Consider the following 18,238-nt stretch of genomic DNA (forward strand, 5'->3'; position numbering starts at 1 on the left):
CATCCTCCAGCTGACAGGACTACAGGTGGAATAAAATATGATAATTTACCATACTGTGTCAGTAACTCCGGCAGAAAAGACACCCGACTGTTTGTATTTTCCCTTGTTCCTCACATTTCCCCCATGCGTGTTTGTGGTGTATAACTGCACTCCTGTGTCTGACTTTACCCACAGCTATGTGAAATGTTATCTCAAAATCATTATCTGGAAATGTTATCTCATGAGTGTGTTTGAATGTGTCATTACAGTGTGTGTGTGTGTGTGTGTGTGTGTGTGTCTCTTATTGTGTCTGGGGGAGTGCGTGTGTGTATCACACTGCCTGCTACCGTACAGTGGTGTATTCCCTTTCTCTCCGTGCGATCAGAGAGATTTGATGCAGCTGGCTCTCATCAAATCTCATCTGGGAACATTTGATTCCAAGGTGCCTGTTTCCCCTCTGTCTAATCTCAGTGTCGCACAAGCAGGGCGCAGGCGAAATCTAAGGCAAGCACTCCCAACTGTAATTAGCATCCTTTTCCTTTCTGAAATCAAATCACGAAAAAACACTAAGCTCAAAGCTCCGCAGTCAAAGCACGACACCACCCTTCGCTGGCTAAATGCCTCTGTGGCAGGCCGTGCGCGCCTTTTTTCCCCCTTTTGTTTCCTGTCGTTGAATTCCTGATATTGTGTGTTGATATGCAGGATTGACCCTCCTGCAGAAAGTCCAGAACAATAACTCAGTCCAGACCAGCTCCCTCCTGCAGCTCAGGGTTTCTCACCTTGGGTTTGGGTTACCCCACTCACCTCTGAAGCAGGAAACACACACTAGATTGGATAGATGCTTTTGTTTTTACAGGCACAGATTCAGTTTCTCTCCCTCTCATTTTTTAGCCTCCTTTTCCAACTCCGTCTACAGTTATACTGTTCACTTTGTGCGCGGTTTGAGGAAATTACTCGGGAGACTGAGAACTCGAAGCGAGGAATGCAAAAGGACTGAGGTAATATGTAGATATGACAGTTTCGGTTTCTGGGCAGCTGTTTGGCCTCGCTCTCCATTTGCCTGAAACCTAAGGAATGTGTCAGAGTAGAAAGCAACAAAAATACATAAGAAGTGTGTGTGTTTGTAAGAGATGATGTGAACAGATGCAACGTGATCAGGGTTTTATATGCGTGTACATGTGTGTTTGTCTGGAGGGGACGAGGATATGAACGTGTACACATTATATATGTATACCTGTATGCGTAGTTGGCAGGTGGAGCTGAGGCCCGGCGCTCCATGGTCAGCGGCCGTCACAGTGAAGCTGTACTCCGCTCTCTCCGCCCATCTCAGAGGGGACGAGGTTCGCAGCTCGCCGCTGGTCGGGTTCAGGGAGAAACGCTCCGCTCTGGAGCCTTCGGAGCATGAAACGGATACAGGGATCAGCTCAACGTTATGATGAGATAAGACGATAGGATGAAACTTTATTGACCCCCTTGGGGAAATTAGGGCGTTGCAGCAGAAAAGGTAATAAAAGACAATAGGCAATAAAGGCAATAAAACAGTAGAAACAATAAGAGTAGTAATAATAAAGCAATAAAAGCAATAAAACAGAATTTAACGATTGTGGGGTCATGTAAACGTGTGACAATTTCAACACTATGGCAGGTAAGTAGATCAGTCGATAGAAATGTAACTGTGAGATGATTTACAATGAGACTCACCTGATAAAGAGTAGTAGACGGTGCCGTTCTCTCCCTCATCGGGGTCTTTAGCTGTGACTGTCCCCAGGACTGTACCAGACTGAAGCCCCTCCATCACCTACAATGGAAGAGGGAACATCATTCATATACCTCCTATTTCATTTTTCTAGATATCTTATTATCTTTCTCATTCACTTTCCATGTCCTTGATCTTTTTTTTCCTTAGGGTTAGGAGGGAAACAAACTGAGAACTGTTGGTTACTGCTGCATAGGATAAGACTTGGTAGCCTGCAAAACTGGAAAAGAAACTTTCACAAATTGTCACTTACATTTTATGGAGAAAAAACATACAAAGCCAAGTCAGCCATTTGGCCAGGCAGGTCACACAACATATCACTGCTGTCATGTGAATACCTTGTAACACCAATTTTCATGTTTTAACTTCAGTTGAAGCAATACATTTCTCTATGGGTTGGGGAAACTCTACGACCCCTTGGATTTTAGGAAACCCTTTCAAACCCCATTGGATAAACTAAAAATTACTTGGTGGTCAATGAGAAACCAAGGCTGTTTTTCTTAGCTCCTGAAAAGCTGACATTTTGGAGAGACAAGGTTTTCACCTGACAGCAGCAATATGTTTTTTCCTCAATTAAATGTTTTAATTGTAAGTGAGAGACAGGTCTTTACACTCCCTTCATCATTCTTCATCTTGTTTCATCTCTCAAAGCACCTGCTCTTTACCCCCTCTTTCTCTCATCTCCCTTCATTCTCACCGTTATGAGCAGCTCCCTGTCCGGCTGGGCGTGGCTGAAGCTGGGGGCGTTGTCGTTCTCGTCCAGCACAGTGATGTGGGCGGTGCCGGTGGCGCTGCGGGGTGGCGTGCCCCCGTCCTGCACCACCACAACCACCTGATAGCTGGACTGCTGCTCTCTGTCCAGGGCCAGACGGGTGCTGATCTCACCTGAAGACAAAGAAAAAACATGAATTCCTCAACACTGCCTTAAAACTGTATCATACTGGTATTTGTGCTGGTTGGAAAGTAGTTACTGTGTTTACTAACTACATTTCATACAGTGCAATACTATTACAACACAACTCACTGATATTTAAAATCCCCATGAAATGAACTCCCATTACTTCTTGTATCTTTAATGGTAAACTCATGCTGCTTTAGTAGGAGTAAATAGAAATTCCAACCAATAAAACCATCAGAGATTTTTGAACAATTCCGCCCCTCCGACCCTCCCATTAATTAAAACTGCATTTCTCTCCCTGACTGATATTCAGTTGGTTTAGACTTGAATGATCCCTCACTCCATTATGTCCCGCCCCAACATCCCGTTTCAACAGGAAATACATCAAATCAAGGAAGTAAACATTGCCTTTCTCAAATCCCAGTGAAAAAGCGAATGTTGTTTCTCCTCACCAGTCTGTGAGTTGATCTGGAAGTGCCTGTCAGTGTGCAGCAGTCTGTAGGTGAGGCGAGCATTGAGTCCTGCGTCTCTGTCTGTAGCAGACACCCTGCCGAAACCTGTCCCAGCCAGCAGGTTCTCTCTGACGGCCAGGAACACCCTCTCCTGGCTCAGTCTGGGGGAATTGTCGTTCTCATCGGTCACCGTCACCCTCACCGTGGCGCTGCCGGTCCTGCCAGCCCCCCCGAGGCCTGAGGTGGCCAGGACAGTCAGCAGGAACATGTCCTTGGCCTCGCGGTCCAGAGAGCTGCGCACAAACAGCCAGCCGCTGTCCGGCATGATGCCGAACCCGGCAGCGTCGCCGTCGGGCCGCAGCCGGTACGACACGGGGGAGGAGGAAGAGGAAGACGAGGAGGAGCCCCCGCCGTTCCCAGCAGCCTCTCTGTTGAGAGCTCGGACCTGGAGGAAACGCGTGTTGAGCGGCGTGTTCTCCCGCAGCTCCACTCGGTAGGTCAGGGTGTCGAAGTTGGGGCCCTGTGCGTCCTGCGCCTGGATGTGCACCACGAGGGTGAAGGTGGAGCTCAGCTGTGGCGCCCCGCCATCTTTCGCAATCACCTGAAGGTCATAGCGAGGGACGCTTTCGTAAGACAGACTCCCAATCAGACGCACTTCCCCGCTGCCCCGGTCAACGCCGAACGTCCGCTGGCCACTGCTGCCCGCCGCCCCGGCAGAGACCAGGTCGAAGCTGAGCTGACCGTTATGACCCGAGTCCCGGTCGGTGGCCTGGATGCGGTAGATAACTGTCCCCATTTTTGTGATTTCGGGTAAAAGCAGGGACTCTGAGGAGGAGGGCAGGAAGGTGGGGGCGTTGTCGTTGACGTCTGAAATGGTGAGGCGAACTCGGCTGGTCCCGTAGGCCGGAGGGGAGCCGTAGCGCGCCTGGATCTCCAGGTCCAGACTGGAGCAAGTCTCGTGGTCCAGAGGAAGGGCGGTGCGGATGGTACCAGAAGCACTGTCCACTGTGAAGTAACCGTCTGGGTCTCCAGACGAGATGGAGTAGAAAATATCCTTAGACACACCTGGAGGGAAGAGACAGAGTAAGAGAAGAGTGAGAAAAAGACCAAGACACAGGGAGAGAAAGAGTTTGCACATACAGTATACTGTGTTAAAACTGTTGATCCTCCATTCTTCATCAGGTAAGTGCATTCAAAATACATAAAAAATCACGTCAGACCCATACTATCCATTATGTGTATGTAGAGATGTTTAAGTTCATATCTCATTCAAGTGTTATCAAGGGCTGGATTCACAGAAAGTGTCGGACAGTTACACAGACAGACAGATGAGAGCGCTTCTGTCCGCTGCACCACTTCACTCTTGACTCCCACTCGGAATCGCAGCCCATCCAAATCCATTTCTCCGTCATTAATACTGAGAGAAAATAAATGTCTGGCCAGAGTGAAAATAATCCCTGGTAAAGCCCGCGCTGTGTGATGGATGTGATTTCCTAATGGAGTGTGTGCTCCTGTTGCTTGTCTATTTGTACAACTGCTCGAGTGAGAGGTAAGGCATCGTACACTCTCCACTCCATTAAGGTAACATGCGAGTGGTCAGGAGTGCATTTTCTGTCCCGGGACTTCTGTTCTTCTGTTCAGTTCTGCCTTGTCAGGTAAGTCATGTAGAAAAGGCTTGCATTGGCAAAGCATATGAAACAGAAAAAAGTAAGCCTGAAGTTACCAAAGACGGAATGAAGACAGCAGGGTTATTATAGTTTTCGATTACTTTTTCTTTTCTTTTTTTATAGTTTTACATTTTTATTTCAATTTCAGTTTTGTTTTAGTTATTTTTTAGTGTGGATTTGGGAGTTTTAGCTTATTTTATTTATTTATTTTTTCTTTTTTATAAGTGTTTAATTACATTTATTTTTTATTTAGTTTCAGTTCTACTTTTACTATTTTTGATAGGGGTGGTGTTTTTTAAAGGTATCATGATAGAAGTTCAGAACAGATGTTTTGTTTATGTTTACAACAGGTATTGTGTAATACAAACAATAAATCTGAAATTATTTAAAAAATGTATTTACATGATTTTAGTATTCAGTAAAAATAGCCAAATATTCTCAGCCCAACATGCATTCTCTTTTGTACTGTGGATATAAACAAAAAGATGAAAACTAAAACATTTCACATATTTATTTTATTTTAGTTTAGTAGTTTAGCTAGTTTTCGTTTTTCACAAAGTCTCTAATGTTTTTTAACACCTAGTTTTCATCTTTCAGCTTTAGTGTACGACAATAACCATGAAACACAGACATACAGTGCAATACTTCTTGTTTCTCAGAGTGAAAGTCTTCAGCAGGACACCTGAGACCGAACACTTCCTCACCTGTCTTGGCAGCGGCGCGCACCACGCCCACCGCCGTGCCTCTGAGAACGTCCTCGGACACGGTGAAGAAGTACTGCGCCTGTTCGAACACGGGAGACGCCACCGAGCCTCCCACCACGCTCACGTTCACCCTGGCGTTGACCGGCGCGGTCAGACCTCCGCCGTCCTCGGCTGATATCACCATGGAGATCACCGTGTTGGCTTTACCGTGGAGCGAGCGGGAGAGAGAGATCACACCTGCAGAGGAAGAGAGTGGGAGAAAAGAAGATGATGACTAAGGTAACTGTTATCCTTTTCCCTTGTTCCTCTATTAAAAACACAAAGAAAAAAACACAAAGTACATTCCTATTCTTTTTTTGACAGTTTGTATTATTATTATTTATTTTTTTATTTTTACCACAGTGGAAATAAAACTTTGACTTTAGTGTGTAATCAAAGTGCTCTTTTTTTTTTTTTTTACAGTTCTTTACAATTGTCAAACTAAACTAAACTAAACTAAACTAAACTAATGTAACTGATACATTATAGATTTACTAATATACTTATATATTTACAAGTATGTACACATGGACACACATATGCCCACACTACCACACACACACACACACACACACACACACAAACACACACACACACACACACACACACACACACACACACACACACACACATACACACGTACCAGTGTCCTTGTTGAGGGTGAAGAAAGCGGAGCCTCCTCCAGGTACGGTGCGGTAAGTCACCCTGCCGTTTTCCCCAGAGTCAGGGTCGTTGGCCGTTACCTTGACGACGGAGGTTCCCGGGGCGCTGTGGGTGCTGAGGCTGACTGTGTAGAGGACGGGGTAGAAAGCGGGACGGTTGTCATTGATGTCCACCACCGACACCCTGACACGGACCACCGAGCTCAGACCGCCCTGGAAAAGAAATGGACGCAAACATTTGAATTAGATTTGATTCAAAATACATTAGATGAAAACATTATGTGAGCAGTGTATATGTAGTAACATGAGTGTGCACCTACGCATAATTTAACTGACTAGTTTATTGAGATAGAGGGAGGCAAGGCGAAGGAATAAGGATGATTATTTTCATTATGGCTCGTCCTCCCTTCCTGCACTGTATATCCCTGAAGACAGCATCCAAATTCGTTTTCTATCCCTCAGTGACAGGCAATAGTACAGGACTTTCATGCTATGAAACTGTGACATTGATTTATGTCACACTGTAAAGACGAAGCGGCTTGAAGCAAGGCAAAAAGAAGAGTTCTCCGCTGAAGATCCATGAAATATGGAGCCAATCAACAGTCGTACGCATTTATCAGTGAGGGGAATAGTTTACACTCATTACAGTGTATTTGCAGGCCTAGTTTTACGAGACCATTAATAACAGAGCGAGTCGAGACGAAGGGAACAGACACCAGCTGGATGGAGCCGGGGATGGGGTGGGGGTGCGGGTGGGGGTGGGGGTGGGGATGGGACAGAGGATATGCTGTTCGGGGTGGGTTGTGTATTATAAAAGTGAATTAAAATCAACCTTTACCCAAACAGGGGAAACACACACAAAAGATTGAGAAAATGTGGAGGAGATCAAAACGTGAATAATACTAATACTACAAATACTATATACATATACATTTTGTAACAACAATATGGTTATGTATTCTGAGTTGTAATATAACCAAAAGGTCTTGGGAATGAATGTTATATTGCACCATATGTACAGTTCCAGTGCCTCTTCCAGTGCATCCAATGTGATTAAGTGATACTTTAAGTGTGTATGGGTCTATGGGGAAGGTAGGCTTCTAGAGTTGAGGGTGCGTAAATGTGGATTGTTAAATGGTCAAGTATGGCATCATATTTAACTTAAATGGTAACTTAAATGGACTGTTTAAATGGATCTGTTTTCCTACTTCTTTAACTTTCTCTCCCCGCTCCCCCCGTCTCTTTTCCTCTGATTGCTTTGCCATGCCGTTGCTGTTTCCCTTTTGCTTTTTGAAGACACTGGGTGAGGGACAGGATGCTGTCATCTTAAAGATGTCCTGAGTGTGTCTTTGATCAGATTTATTTGTGTAAGGCTGCACACATCTTTAATTTGTCGTGGTTGCTGTCATCCTGAACGTTTGATCACAAAGCGGATAAGGAGCGTCAACACTATTAGCAGGCTGAGCTTTTTGTAAACACAACACAATCAGCTGAAATGTGTTTCTTCTAACGCGCTCAATCTTTTTTGGTATTTTGGCTTTCTTCAGCAGGTCAATTCAATTATGGTCAGCTTTGATCACTCAAAACATGCAAAGGTTAAAGGTTGATTTGTCAGATAGAATGAAAAGATCAGAAAGATCACAACTACTAATCGTTATATTGTTTGTGAAGTCACAGTTTAAGGTAAATCTGTTCGTACTCCATCCGTGGCGGTGACAGAGAGGTCAAAGTTGTCCGATCCTTCATCCCGGTCCAGAGCGGAGCTGGTACACAGCCGCCCGGTCTCCTTGTCTATGGTGAACTGGGTCGGCACCGAGGCTCCAGAACCCGAACCCAGGGTGTAGGATATGGCACCAAACGAACCGCGGTCCTCATCTGTGGCCGACACCTGAAGAAACAGAGACACGGAGTATGAGACGGACGGTCCAGTGGCGCCTAACAGCCCAGGAGACAGAATGGTTTCAAAGGAGTCACACCTACACAAACCAAGTGGGTCAAGAAGTCTGTATGAGGGAAAACCTACATCATATATGAGCTTAGGGCCTTCTGGTATCACCATAACATCCATAAGACGGTCCCATACTTCTGCACTTGTCCAAATATCACACGCCATAACACCATTTGTTATGATTTCCAGAGCGCTATAAACTGAGTGTCTGTGAGAGTAATTCACTTTTTATAGATCACAGATATGATGATCAGTAAAAAAAAAAACTCTCTCTGGTGTGTGTGAAAAACTGGCAAAGACACAGGAGGGACTGCGCAACCATGGATACAGGAAGACAGAACTGACAGGTAACCTTTACAGAAAGACAGTGAAGTAATGAAAGGAAGGTCATGATGCAAGAGGGAGAGGGGGGGTTAGAAAAATATAAAGAGTAAGGACAAGATGCAACAGATAGAGAGGAGAGGAGAGGAGAGGAGGAGGAGGAGGAGAAGTGTTGACAGGGGTTGTGAGTTAGGTTCAGGGGTCAGGAGAGGCATGCTGATGGATGTTGGAAGGTCAAGTCAGAACTGGCTTTTAACTGGCATTTAAATAAGACACAGACTGTCTGTGACAGTGCCACTCACCCAGTGGAGAGGGCATGCACACACACACACACACACACACACACACACACACTCTCTTTCTCTCTCTCTCTCTCTCTCTCTCTCTCTCTCTCTCTCTCTCACACACACACACACACACACACACACACACACTGAGTGAGCCATGTGAAAAACCTCAGTCATGGTTCTGACATTAATCCTTACTCCATTTCTCTCTACAAAGGACTTCAAACTGTTTACACAAAGTCACACAACGGGCAGAGGTCCTGACCTAACCTTTGACCTATTTTGTCTTATTTCTATCTAACATCCTCCTTGCATTGCACATGCGCACACACACACACGCACACACACACACACACACACACACACACACACACACACACACACACACAAATATACACTGTACGCTCCGACTAAATCTATTAAAATAGTCCAAAATCCCATAATACAACAAAGATTTCCTTGCAAAACACAAAGGGGAAATGTCCTCTGAGCTCTGGGGCTCCTGCCTCTGACTGAAGTTTTACACTGGCCCATAACATTGTTTGGTGGCGTTTATGGTGGTTGTTAAAAGTAGCATTCTCTCTCAGATCCTGAAGCCTTGAAGCCCAGCCAAGATCCAGGAGACCTTATGACATCACTGCCTCACCGTCAAGCGGCCTCTTCCCAGAAGGCAACAGTTGACTCAGATCTCTAAAGAGTTGGATTACCTAGTATTCTGATTTTAAACTGTTCTTTTTTTGAGGATACATTTATTTTCCTGTAAAACATGTTGCCATACATTGGAGTGAAATTCAGGTTTACTGTGAATATTGTAAATGTCCTAGGGAGGATAATATACTGCACATGCAACTTGATCTTTATTCTCTTTTTTAATTCTTTAGTTATTCTCTCCTATTATACACTTTATCTATTTGTATTTGTTTTTTATTTATCTTATCCTGTATTTCTTATCTAATGTCTTACATACATTGTATAAAGCACTTTGAATTGCCTTTGTGTACGAAATGTGCTATATAAATAAACTTGCCTTGCACAGCATGAGCGTGAGAAAGAGGTCAAATTATGATTACATGGGGGCAGCTGTAGCCTAGAGGTTGGATGCAGCAGGCTTGTGACCTTGGAAAAAAGGTGGATGGGGAAAAGTGAATAGGTAATGCTCTCCCCGCCATCAACAACTACTGTCGAGGTTCCCTTGAACAAGGCACTGAACCCCAAACTGCTCCAGTAGAGCCAACAGTAGAAAACTATGGCTGTGCTGAGCAGCTCCCAGGTGTGAATGTGTGTAACTGTATGAATGTGAAGCAGGGTGTTGCTGGAAAAAAGCAAGCATGTGCAGGTGACTTTAGGTTAAAAGGTTTAGGTTAAAATAAAAAAAAATAAAAAAGAGGTAAAAGAAGTGTGTCTTGCGTCTGGGCTTACTGTATAATGATTTCATCACATAGCTGAATCCTACATCTGACCTCGGCCTGGCTCTAAACCCCACAGAGCCCGGGACCACCGTAGCAGACATCCGGCAATCCGGCAACGACCTTCCTTCCGTCCCACCGACACATGTCTTCAACATTAGGCTTACCTCTCTCCTGCGTTTCCTACTGCCTATATAACAGACTGTAACACTACCACCTTGCCTCATACTGTTGCTCCTAAAGGATATTAAAACACGGTAATATTATAAATCCTCCTTTAGGGTTTTGCGTCGCCCTATTACCACGGCTAGACTGTTGTGGTATTTTTTGGGGTTATACCTCTTCCTTTGGTCAGTGTTTACTGTTGGGGATTTTAGATCATCGCTGGGACTTCCTATGCAGTACAGTGTTGAGGGTAAGACTATCTTTGGGATCTAGGCTTATATCTGGGTGTTCCTCATATCTTTCTGGCTGTTGTGATGGATTAGCCACCTGTGGTGAGGAGGACTGGACAAACACTCACATGCACACACACACACACACACACACACACACTGATGACCCCATCCTTTTCACTAAATCTAATTAAAGAGTTTTAAACAGCCATGACCGCCCACCTGGTGGAAGGGGTGATTTCATCGTCACCTCCATTTTTACCCCAGAAAATCTGTCCATTCGCACAAAGAAGAGGGATAGGGTGTCCTACTCTGGATAAGGCAGTAAAGACTAAGAAAGAAAGAAAAAAGAAAGATAGAAAGAAAGAAAGAAAGAAAGAAAGGCAGGACTACTGAAGGTGCTGTAGTGAATCACTGGGCATGGTTGGGTTGGACACGGGGTACATGAGTACCATTTGGAGTAAGGCAAAGTCTGTGAATGGAGGACTAGAACTGAGACTGGGAACAAGAAGCAGAGCAGGACATCGATTCTCCACACACTGTAAAATTTAAAAACCCTCTGCAGTATGGTATGGATTCCTTATGCTGGAAAAAAAAATATGCAAGACAAACACAAGGTTGCACTAAGAAAACCTCTATGCAAACATACTTTTATGGAAACTTAGGGAGCAATAAAATAAAAGATGTAATGATTTGGGTGTTTGCTGCAACACACTAAGTACAGTACAGCGGTTATGTGGTTCCAGTCTTGAGATGCTGAGACAGAAAAAATAAACAGGGAGGGAGAGAGATTGGAGGGGAGGGGGGCAGAAATAGACAAAAATAGAGAGACAGAGACAAAAAGAATACATGTCACTGACTATTCTCAAAGCCAACGCCAGTTCAAGGTGCAAGCAGTAGCAGCAAGCCTCTAGAAACGACAGGAGCCTATAAGGATCAACTCTGTCATCAGCACATTTTCCTCCTGTCAATCCATCTGACAGCACTGCATCCAATGTTAACACCACATGGTCCGGTTGCTTGCATCGAATCTCACTGACTCAGTTTGTTACTGTATTCCGCATCTGCTTTGCTTATCCAAACTGTCACGATGAAAAACAAAAATGTACAGTTTGAGCGCTGATAAGGTAATCTAATAAACACACACACACACACACACACTCTCCGCGTCTTCTTGAATTAAGAGTCCTGCAGGTCAGATGAGAGCGTCTGCCAGGCAGGAATTCCTCCCCCGTCTGAGCCTGTTCTCTGATCCCTGACCGGCCCAGACTGCCTCCGCCACACACAACCATTCATCATCATACTCTCCTGAGGTATCCCGCAATGATAAACACACAAGTACATAGCAACACAAACACAGACAGCAGCCCATACCTTTCAACATCTAAATCTCTCCTGCGCTACAGTCAACCGCGTAGTTTATGCTTGCGTAGCACTCGTCTCCATGATATTTGTGGGTATACGCCATGTGGATCTTTCATATTTAAGCAGGGTTTTTGTTCTTGATGGATCATTAATGGGGTGTATTGTAGGGTGGCAGGGTGGTGTGGTGGTTAGAGAGGCTGCCCCATAACTGAAAGGTCACAGGTTTGGATCCCCTCAACAGCCATGTGTTTTGTTGAAGTGGCTCTAGACCAAGATACTGAACCTCCTTACTCACTGTAAGTTGCTTTGGGGAATGCTGCGTTCATATAATATCGGATTTATCGCTAATGCGAGCCGCTGACTGGGAAAAAACATTAACGTCCTGGTAATTACAAGTAGGACATGTGGGAATATTTTGTGGGATCCGTTATCTCCCACTTGGTGTTACAAATTGCGGAAGTGTGTCAATACGGGCAGTAAACATAGCAGGGAACTCCAAGGTAATAAATAACAAAATTATTGGTTATATTTACACTAATAAAATCAACCCCACTTAGGAAAAGCTACAGTTTGTTTATCGTTGATTTCAAATACATAAATAAAACATTTTTGGATGTTCCAATGAATTAAACTTAAACAAAAAAAGAAGATGCCATCCCGTTCTTCCACTTCTTTCGATATGATGTGAAGGCGACTCAAGAGTGTCAGCTAAATTCCTTGAATGTTAATGACACCTGACCAATCAGACCATGCATTTGCACTTGCTAACCACCTGCACTGCCAGATCCACCTGCTGTGTAGTTTCTACAGTACTTTTTAGGTACTTTGCCTTTCTGCCAGCATTTCAGACCCTTTAACAGTGGAATAAAATCATGATGCATCAAAAATCATGATGCATCAAAACATAAACTGGCTTCAGAATGTGCTGCTGCAGCTGAGCATCTGCAAACCATCGCGACTTACTGTACGACAAAAGTAAATTCATCCAGCATACTTACAGCTGTTAAAGATTTTTATACGATAACTTGATTTACACATTGCGCAGTGCATTGACGGACTATATATCTGTTGAAAGACGCAACCAAAGTCTCACACAGCACATGTCATCCTGGTAAGGACCATGTGAAAAACAGCCAGGAAGAGCGTGCCGAGTATCGGATTCAGCCAGCGCTCGGGCCCGGAGCTTTCTGTCCATGGAGAGCCATTCATCGCTGGCCGGGACAGTAGAGGAGCGATCCCTCACTGGAGCATTAGCAAAGAACCAGACCTCATCACTCATCCGCCTCGCTCCTCCTCGCGTCTGCACATAATCTCTCTCTCTCTCTCTCTCTCTTTTTCTTCTTGGTCTTTCTCTTTCTCGTATACGCTCTCTGTCGCTCTCCTTCTCTCTCCCCTCGGTCTCTGCAGATAGGGTGGATCGCTCTCCGAGGGTCCACTTAGACCTCAGACGCACACCTCGTCATCACCGCTGTGCAACTCAACACTCACACACATCATCCAGAGTCATCTTTCAGTGGTATATAATGCGGGGGTCCTGTCTGGGATGTGGTGCAGATTAACAAGCAGTGTCTAGTGATCATGATCGGGCAACATCTAGCCCAAAACCTTCTCTACTATACCGCCCAAACCTCACCTCTACTCTCCCAACCCTCTCCCAAGAGGGACAGGAGGTGTATGACATCAGCAGACTGTTATTCCAGCTCTTACTCTTTTTCCTTTCTCACTCCCTGTTTACTCTTTACCCCTTTTCTTCTTTTTCATCCGCCCAGGCCGTCCCTCTCTGCTCCTCTCTCATTCAACCATACTCCTTGCTTTTTTTCCCTTTTATATCTCCTCTCACAACTCCTCTCCTTCTCCTCTCCTCTGCTCTCCTCTCCTCTCCTCCTGTCCTCTCTATTCTTTTCTCCTCCAGATGTGGGCGCTGGTCCAGATGGATCCTGCTGTCCTCTGCAGTTTGTCTCTGTAAAACATCAGTTAGTGTCAGAGTGAGAGTCCGCTGCTCTCTGCTTCTCAGCCCCAGCTGCAGCTCTCTGCTCTGGACTTTTATAGCTTCTCGTGCCATGAGAGAGAGAGAGAGAGAGAGAGAGAGAGAGAGAAGGAGAGAGAGAGAGAGAGAGAGAGAGAGAGAGAGAGAGAGATTCTATAGGCTTTCATGGATAAATCCCGTAAAACGTAGAGTTGTCCCAATCTAATCTGTTCTTCCTCTGACTGGTGCCAGGCCTGACTGCACTGTCTATAAAGCAATCATCATCTCAAAGGTTAGAAGGCCAAGAAGAGGCCTAACATTAATGCAAATGCAGTTCCACCATATGCATGATTGAAGCAATAGCAGTAACAAAACAGAACGTGACGGACTGGAGTTTGTGAACTGAATGCCTGAATGTTGGGTAAAAGCTATTTAAAAAGAACTGAAATAAGAATCCAGGGTTAACGGCAATAACTAACGATAAAGTAAAACCCTGTCGGAGAGCACTAAAACATTCCTTTAATTCTCTTACTTCTTTCCCACTGACACATTCCTTTGCTCTCTAGCGAGCTACATTCCTCACATTAGGGATTCTCAAGTCTCAATCAATTTCTGCCTCTCTGTTGCCAATGGGCTGAGGCACTGTGGGTACAATTAAGATATATGGCAGGGAAGGAGAGAGGAGAGAGGAAGGTGGGAGAGGGAGAGAGAGGGGGGGGGGATATTTTGGCAAAGGAACAAAAGGCAGGGCTAATGATAACATGAGGCCTTGAAATGGAAGCGAGGACCAAGGGCTTCATCTCGCTTCTCATTCAATCTCCATTCCTCCCTTGACCTCCCCCTTTTCTTTTTCAGTCTCTCCCCTCTTTTCTATCCTCTCCTTCGCTCTTTCTTTCAGCACCCTATTACGGCAAGTGCTTGTTGTCTTTCATGTGGAGTTCGCAGCTGGAAATGATTAGGAACATCAAACTGCGGAGGGGAAGAGAAGGGGAGGGAGGTGAAAGAGACGGAGGGAGAGAGAGTGACTTCTATATTTGGAAGAAACAACGCTAATATCGTTAATGAACATAATAAGGGAGAGTCACCACAGCTTTCTCTCTCTGACTCTCTCTCACGCATGAACACACACTCATGGGTGCATGCACACACACAAACACGTACGCACACTCGCACGCAAACACAAACACACTGATACACACTTGTAGATGCTCCACTATCAAAGCCATGGAGTAAACTGTAGAGTTATTGCTCAGCCGGTGGAGTTTAACATGTGGACATGTGGTGTGTGTTAGGAAGTTTATCTTTGGGCTACATCTGATGTCAAAGGACTCGAGGCCTGGTTTACCCATGTTAGTTTAACGACACGCTGTCACTCCCTTCGCCTGCTTGCGCTCAAGGATTAGCGAGGAGCAAAATGATGGGCCTCAGTAGGAATCTGATACTCTGAATTATGCCGTTGGACTGTCACTCATCAGGGAAACTTGCCTTGCCAGTGCCACAACAATTTCCGTGGCAATGTGAAAATAGGACAGTGGTGAGAGTGTGTATTTTTTCCTGTCTTTGAAATAAAACTAAACATAATTAAGCGACGGTGCCATAGCAACATAACCTACAGTATACACTACCAGTCAAAAGTTTGGACACACACATTTTTCTTTATTTTTGACTATTTTTCACATTTTAGAATAATAGTAAAGACATCAAAACTTGCCTTGATGGAAAGGCAAAGGCTTTGGAAAGAAATTCACACATAGGCATCAACTTCACTATTTATATTTATCTAAAAACACATTTCGAGCATTTCAGCATAAGCCTTTAGATCAAAATGGCTTTAAGAGAATGAAAAGCATAGTACATTCAATCAGGTGTGTCCAAACTTTTGACTGACAGTGTATGTATATTATGCCAGGTCTGTCACCATTAACTATAGATCAAGAATGAGCTGTCATCTCCTTTGTCCCTCAGCTGAAAAGAGGTACAGAGAGGAGAAGGGGTAGACTGTGAATGGAGGTTAAGACTAAGGTCAGAGGGAGATAAAAAAGCTAGTTATAGGGATGGATGGAAGGATGGATAGAGGGATAGGGCAGCACAATGAGGGATGACATCACCTAACTGGGCCCTGAAGAGCGATAAGAGGCGCTAGGGATTTAGATGGTAGTGATCCTATCTTGTGCAAAGCCCCGCAATGTGGCAACTCTTAACCCATGTGCGCGCTCGTGTGTGTGCCCCCCCCTTTAAAGATCCTTTTCAAAGTGAACCCTGCAGAGAATAGAGCCCTCTGACTGACAGCTGGCCTAATCAGCTCCGAAATCAGCCCTATTTTTACTTACTGTTAAATATTTATAGCCGTTTAAACCCTGTCTCTCTGTCTGCGTCTGCGTCTGCCTCTCACCGCGGCAGCCACCTCCGAGACTCGACAGCAGCTGCGAGCAACAGATCTGCATATCTGTGAAGAACCGGGGATTTGAGCGGCGCTCTCTGCTAACAGGGAAGCTAATGAGGAACTTGAGGTCAGGTGTCAAAGGCGAGGGGTCGAGTGTGTACATGTACGTCCACCACCTACAGAGACAAATAAAAACTGTTGCTGTATATTCACAGTTACGGCGATTCTGTTGTTTAGATGTTTATATGGTGTAAAGGTAATATCTGCAACCTCTGCGTGTGATAGAGGCAATCTGGTCTGCATCAAGACTCTTCGAATACAAACATCAACTCAGGATCAGAGTTGCTTCTTACAACATAATTGAGGAAATCACCACAGCGCCCTTGTAAGTGATCCTTGGTCAGCAATCAAACGCAGACATTCGTGAGCTTAATGAGGCCCAACGCTGGTATACACTGCTGACGAACAGCGCAACAATTCTGTTTTATGCATTCTGAAAATAGTAAAAACTGCAGATAGCAAACTAGTCGGGGTAAAGGCTGAGCTGAGAACAAAATACATGAGAGAAAAGCTTTCTGTGAGTCCACCAGCGGCTTTGATTTACAGAGCGAGGTCCATAATATGAAGTGAGCGCTGATTATCACTCATTGTCTTCCAGTTGTAATTTAGCTCCACGGATGAACGGAAAACAGTAATTAAGGAGTGACGGAGTACAAAGGGAGTCTGCGGAGTCAGACCTAAAGACAGTGGACTGTTGTCTGAGACCGAGCTGTCGGGTTTGTGGATGACAGGATGGATGAGAGGATGAATGATGGGCAGAGCGACGGGCCCCCACGGCTGCCTCTGCAACGGCACTCTGGGTAATTTCAGATGCTGTGACACCGAGCTAAAACGGCAGCCGCATGCATTTAGGACGGTGCGTCTATGTTTCAGCCCCAGGATTTCTCCCAGTTTGGGCGCAGGCCTGTTTGTGTGTATATATAAGTTTGGGCATTTTAGCGGTTTATCCAATAAAAACATGACAAAGAGACAGAGAGAGTGTGGAATCTGTTTTGCTTTTTTCCCTCCTCGCCTCCCGAGAGGTTTTACTGGGATGCCACAGGATTTTATTTTCTCTTTGACGAGTGTGTAGGACTCTCAGACTACTGTTAGACTATATCATTGCGAGTGGGCACTTGGAATTTGAGGGTTTGCATCTTGTTGATGGTTATTGTTTCTAATTCGTATTTTATGTTCAAAGCATGTCTGCATGGGAAGAGACAGACGGGGAGAAGGGGAAGAGGATGAGAGGCTAGAAAATGGTTTATAATAATAAACAATAATAAACTTCATAATTTACTATGGGATTTGTAGGGATAATTGTTAGCGGATGTTGTGTTATGACACCCAAAAACTATGTTGTTTGTGCATGTGTGTCTCTCTGTGTGTGTTATTTGGGCAGACACAGAGAGTAGTTCTGATTATGGGTATTGATTAGTCCATCTGGGAGAGGAGGGCACAGAAAAAAGAGATCAATAGATGTGATTTCAACTATCTGTCATACAGACAGCTGTTGAGACGCAGCTGAAGGAATAAGTCAATGTCGACTTTCGCGACAGAATCCTCATTAAAATATTCTGCATAAGATTCTGTCATCAGCCAAATGTTGCATTGGCTTAAAACTTTGAACTGGATGTAAATTGGGTATTTGCTGATGAGAATGCCATCTGTCATCTCCGTGTTTACATTCTCTGGGCGAGTTTTTCTGATAAAGCTGCTGTTTGCCAGTCTTAACATGCAGCGCTCACAGATTGGAAGCAGAAGGGATTCTTCCTGTAAACGCTGAGATATCACATATCAACAATATTGGTATTATTATTGTCATCACATTAGTCTTAGATGTTCATAGAAACTTATTCTAATATTGGGCCAACGGGCAAGACTTAACCGCTCAATACTGATATGGTTCAAGTTAATACAGCACTCACCCACACAGACACAGACACACTGCCTTCTAAACAAGCTATACAA

General features: G+C 44.6%; 1 protein-coding gene across 1 annotated transcript in view; it reads right to left on the reverse strand.

Moving 5' to 3' along the window:
- The window catches only part of dchs1b (dachsous cadherin-related 1b), a 77,257-nt gene that overhangs the window by 15,577 nt on the left and 43,442 nt on the right, over positions 1-18,238 (reverse strand). Inside the window, exons 5-11 of the mRNA XM_071902818.2 lie at positions 7,857-8,045; positions 6,139-6,370; positions 5,457-5,693; positions 3,086-4,150; positions 2,433-2,620; positions 1,681-1,777; positions 1,214-1,371 (exon numbers count right to left, since the gene is read on the reverse strand). Coding sequence (XP_071758919.1) covers positions 1,214-1,371; positions 1,681-1,777; positions 2,433-2,620; positions 3,086-4,150; positions 5,457-5,693; positions 6,139-6,370; positions 7,857-8,045 — 2,166 coding nt within the window. The remainder of the gene's footprint in view (positions 1-1,213; positions 1,372-1,680; positions 1,778-2,432; positions 2,621-3,085; positions 4,151-5,456; positions 5,694-6,138; positions 6,371-7,856; positions 8,046-18,238) is intronic.

The sequence above is a fragment of the Centroberyx gerrardi genome, chromosome 11 (genome assembly GCF_048128805.1).
Source record: "Centroberyx gerrardi isolate f3 chromosome 11, fCenGer3.hap1.cur.20231027, whole genome shotgun sequence".
Lineage (NCBI taxonomy): Eukaryota > Metazoa > Chordata > Actinopteri > Beryciformes > Berycidae > Centroberyx > Centroberyx gerrardi.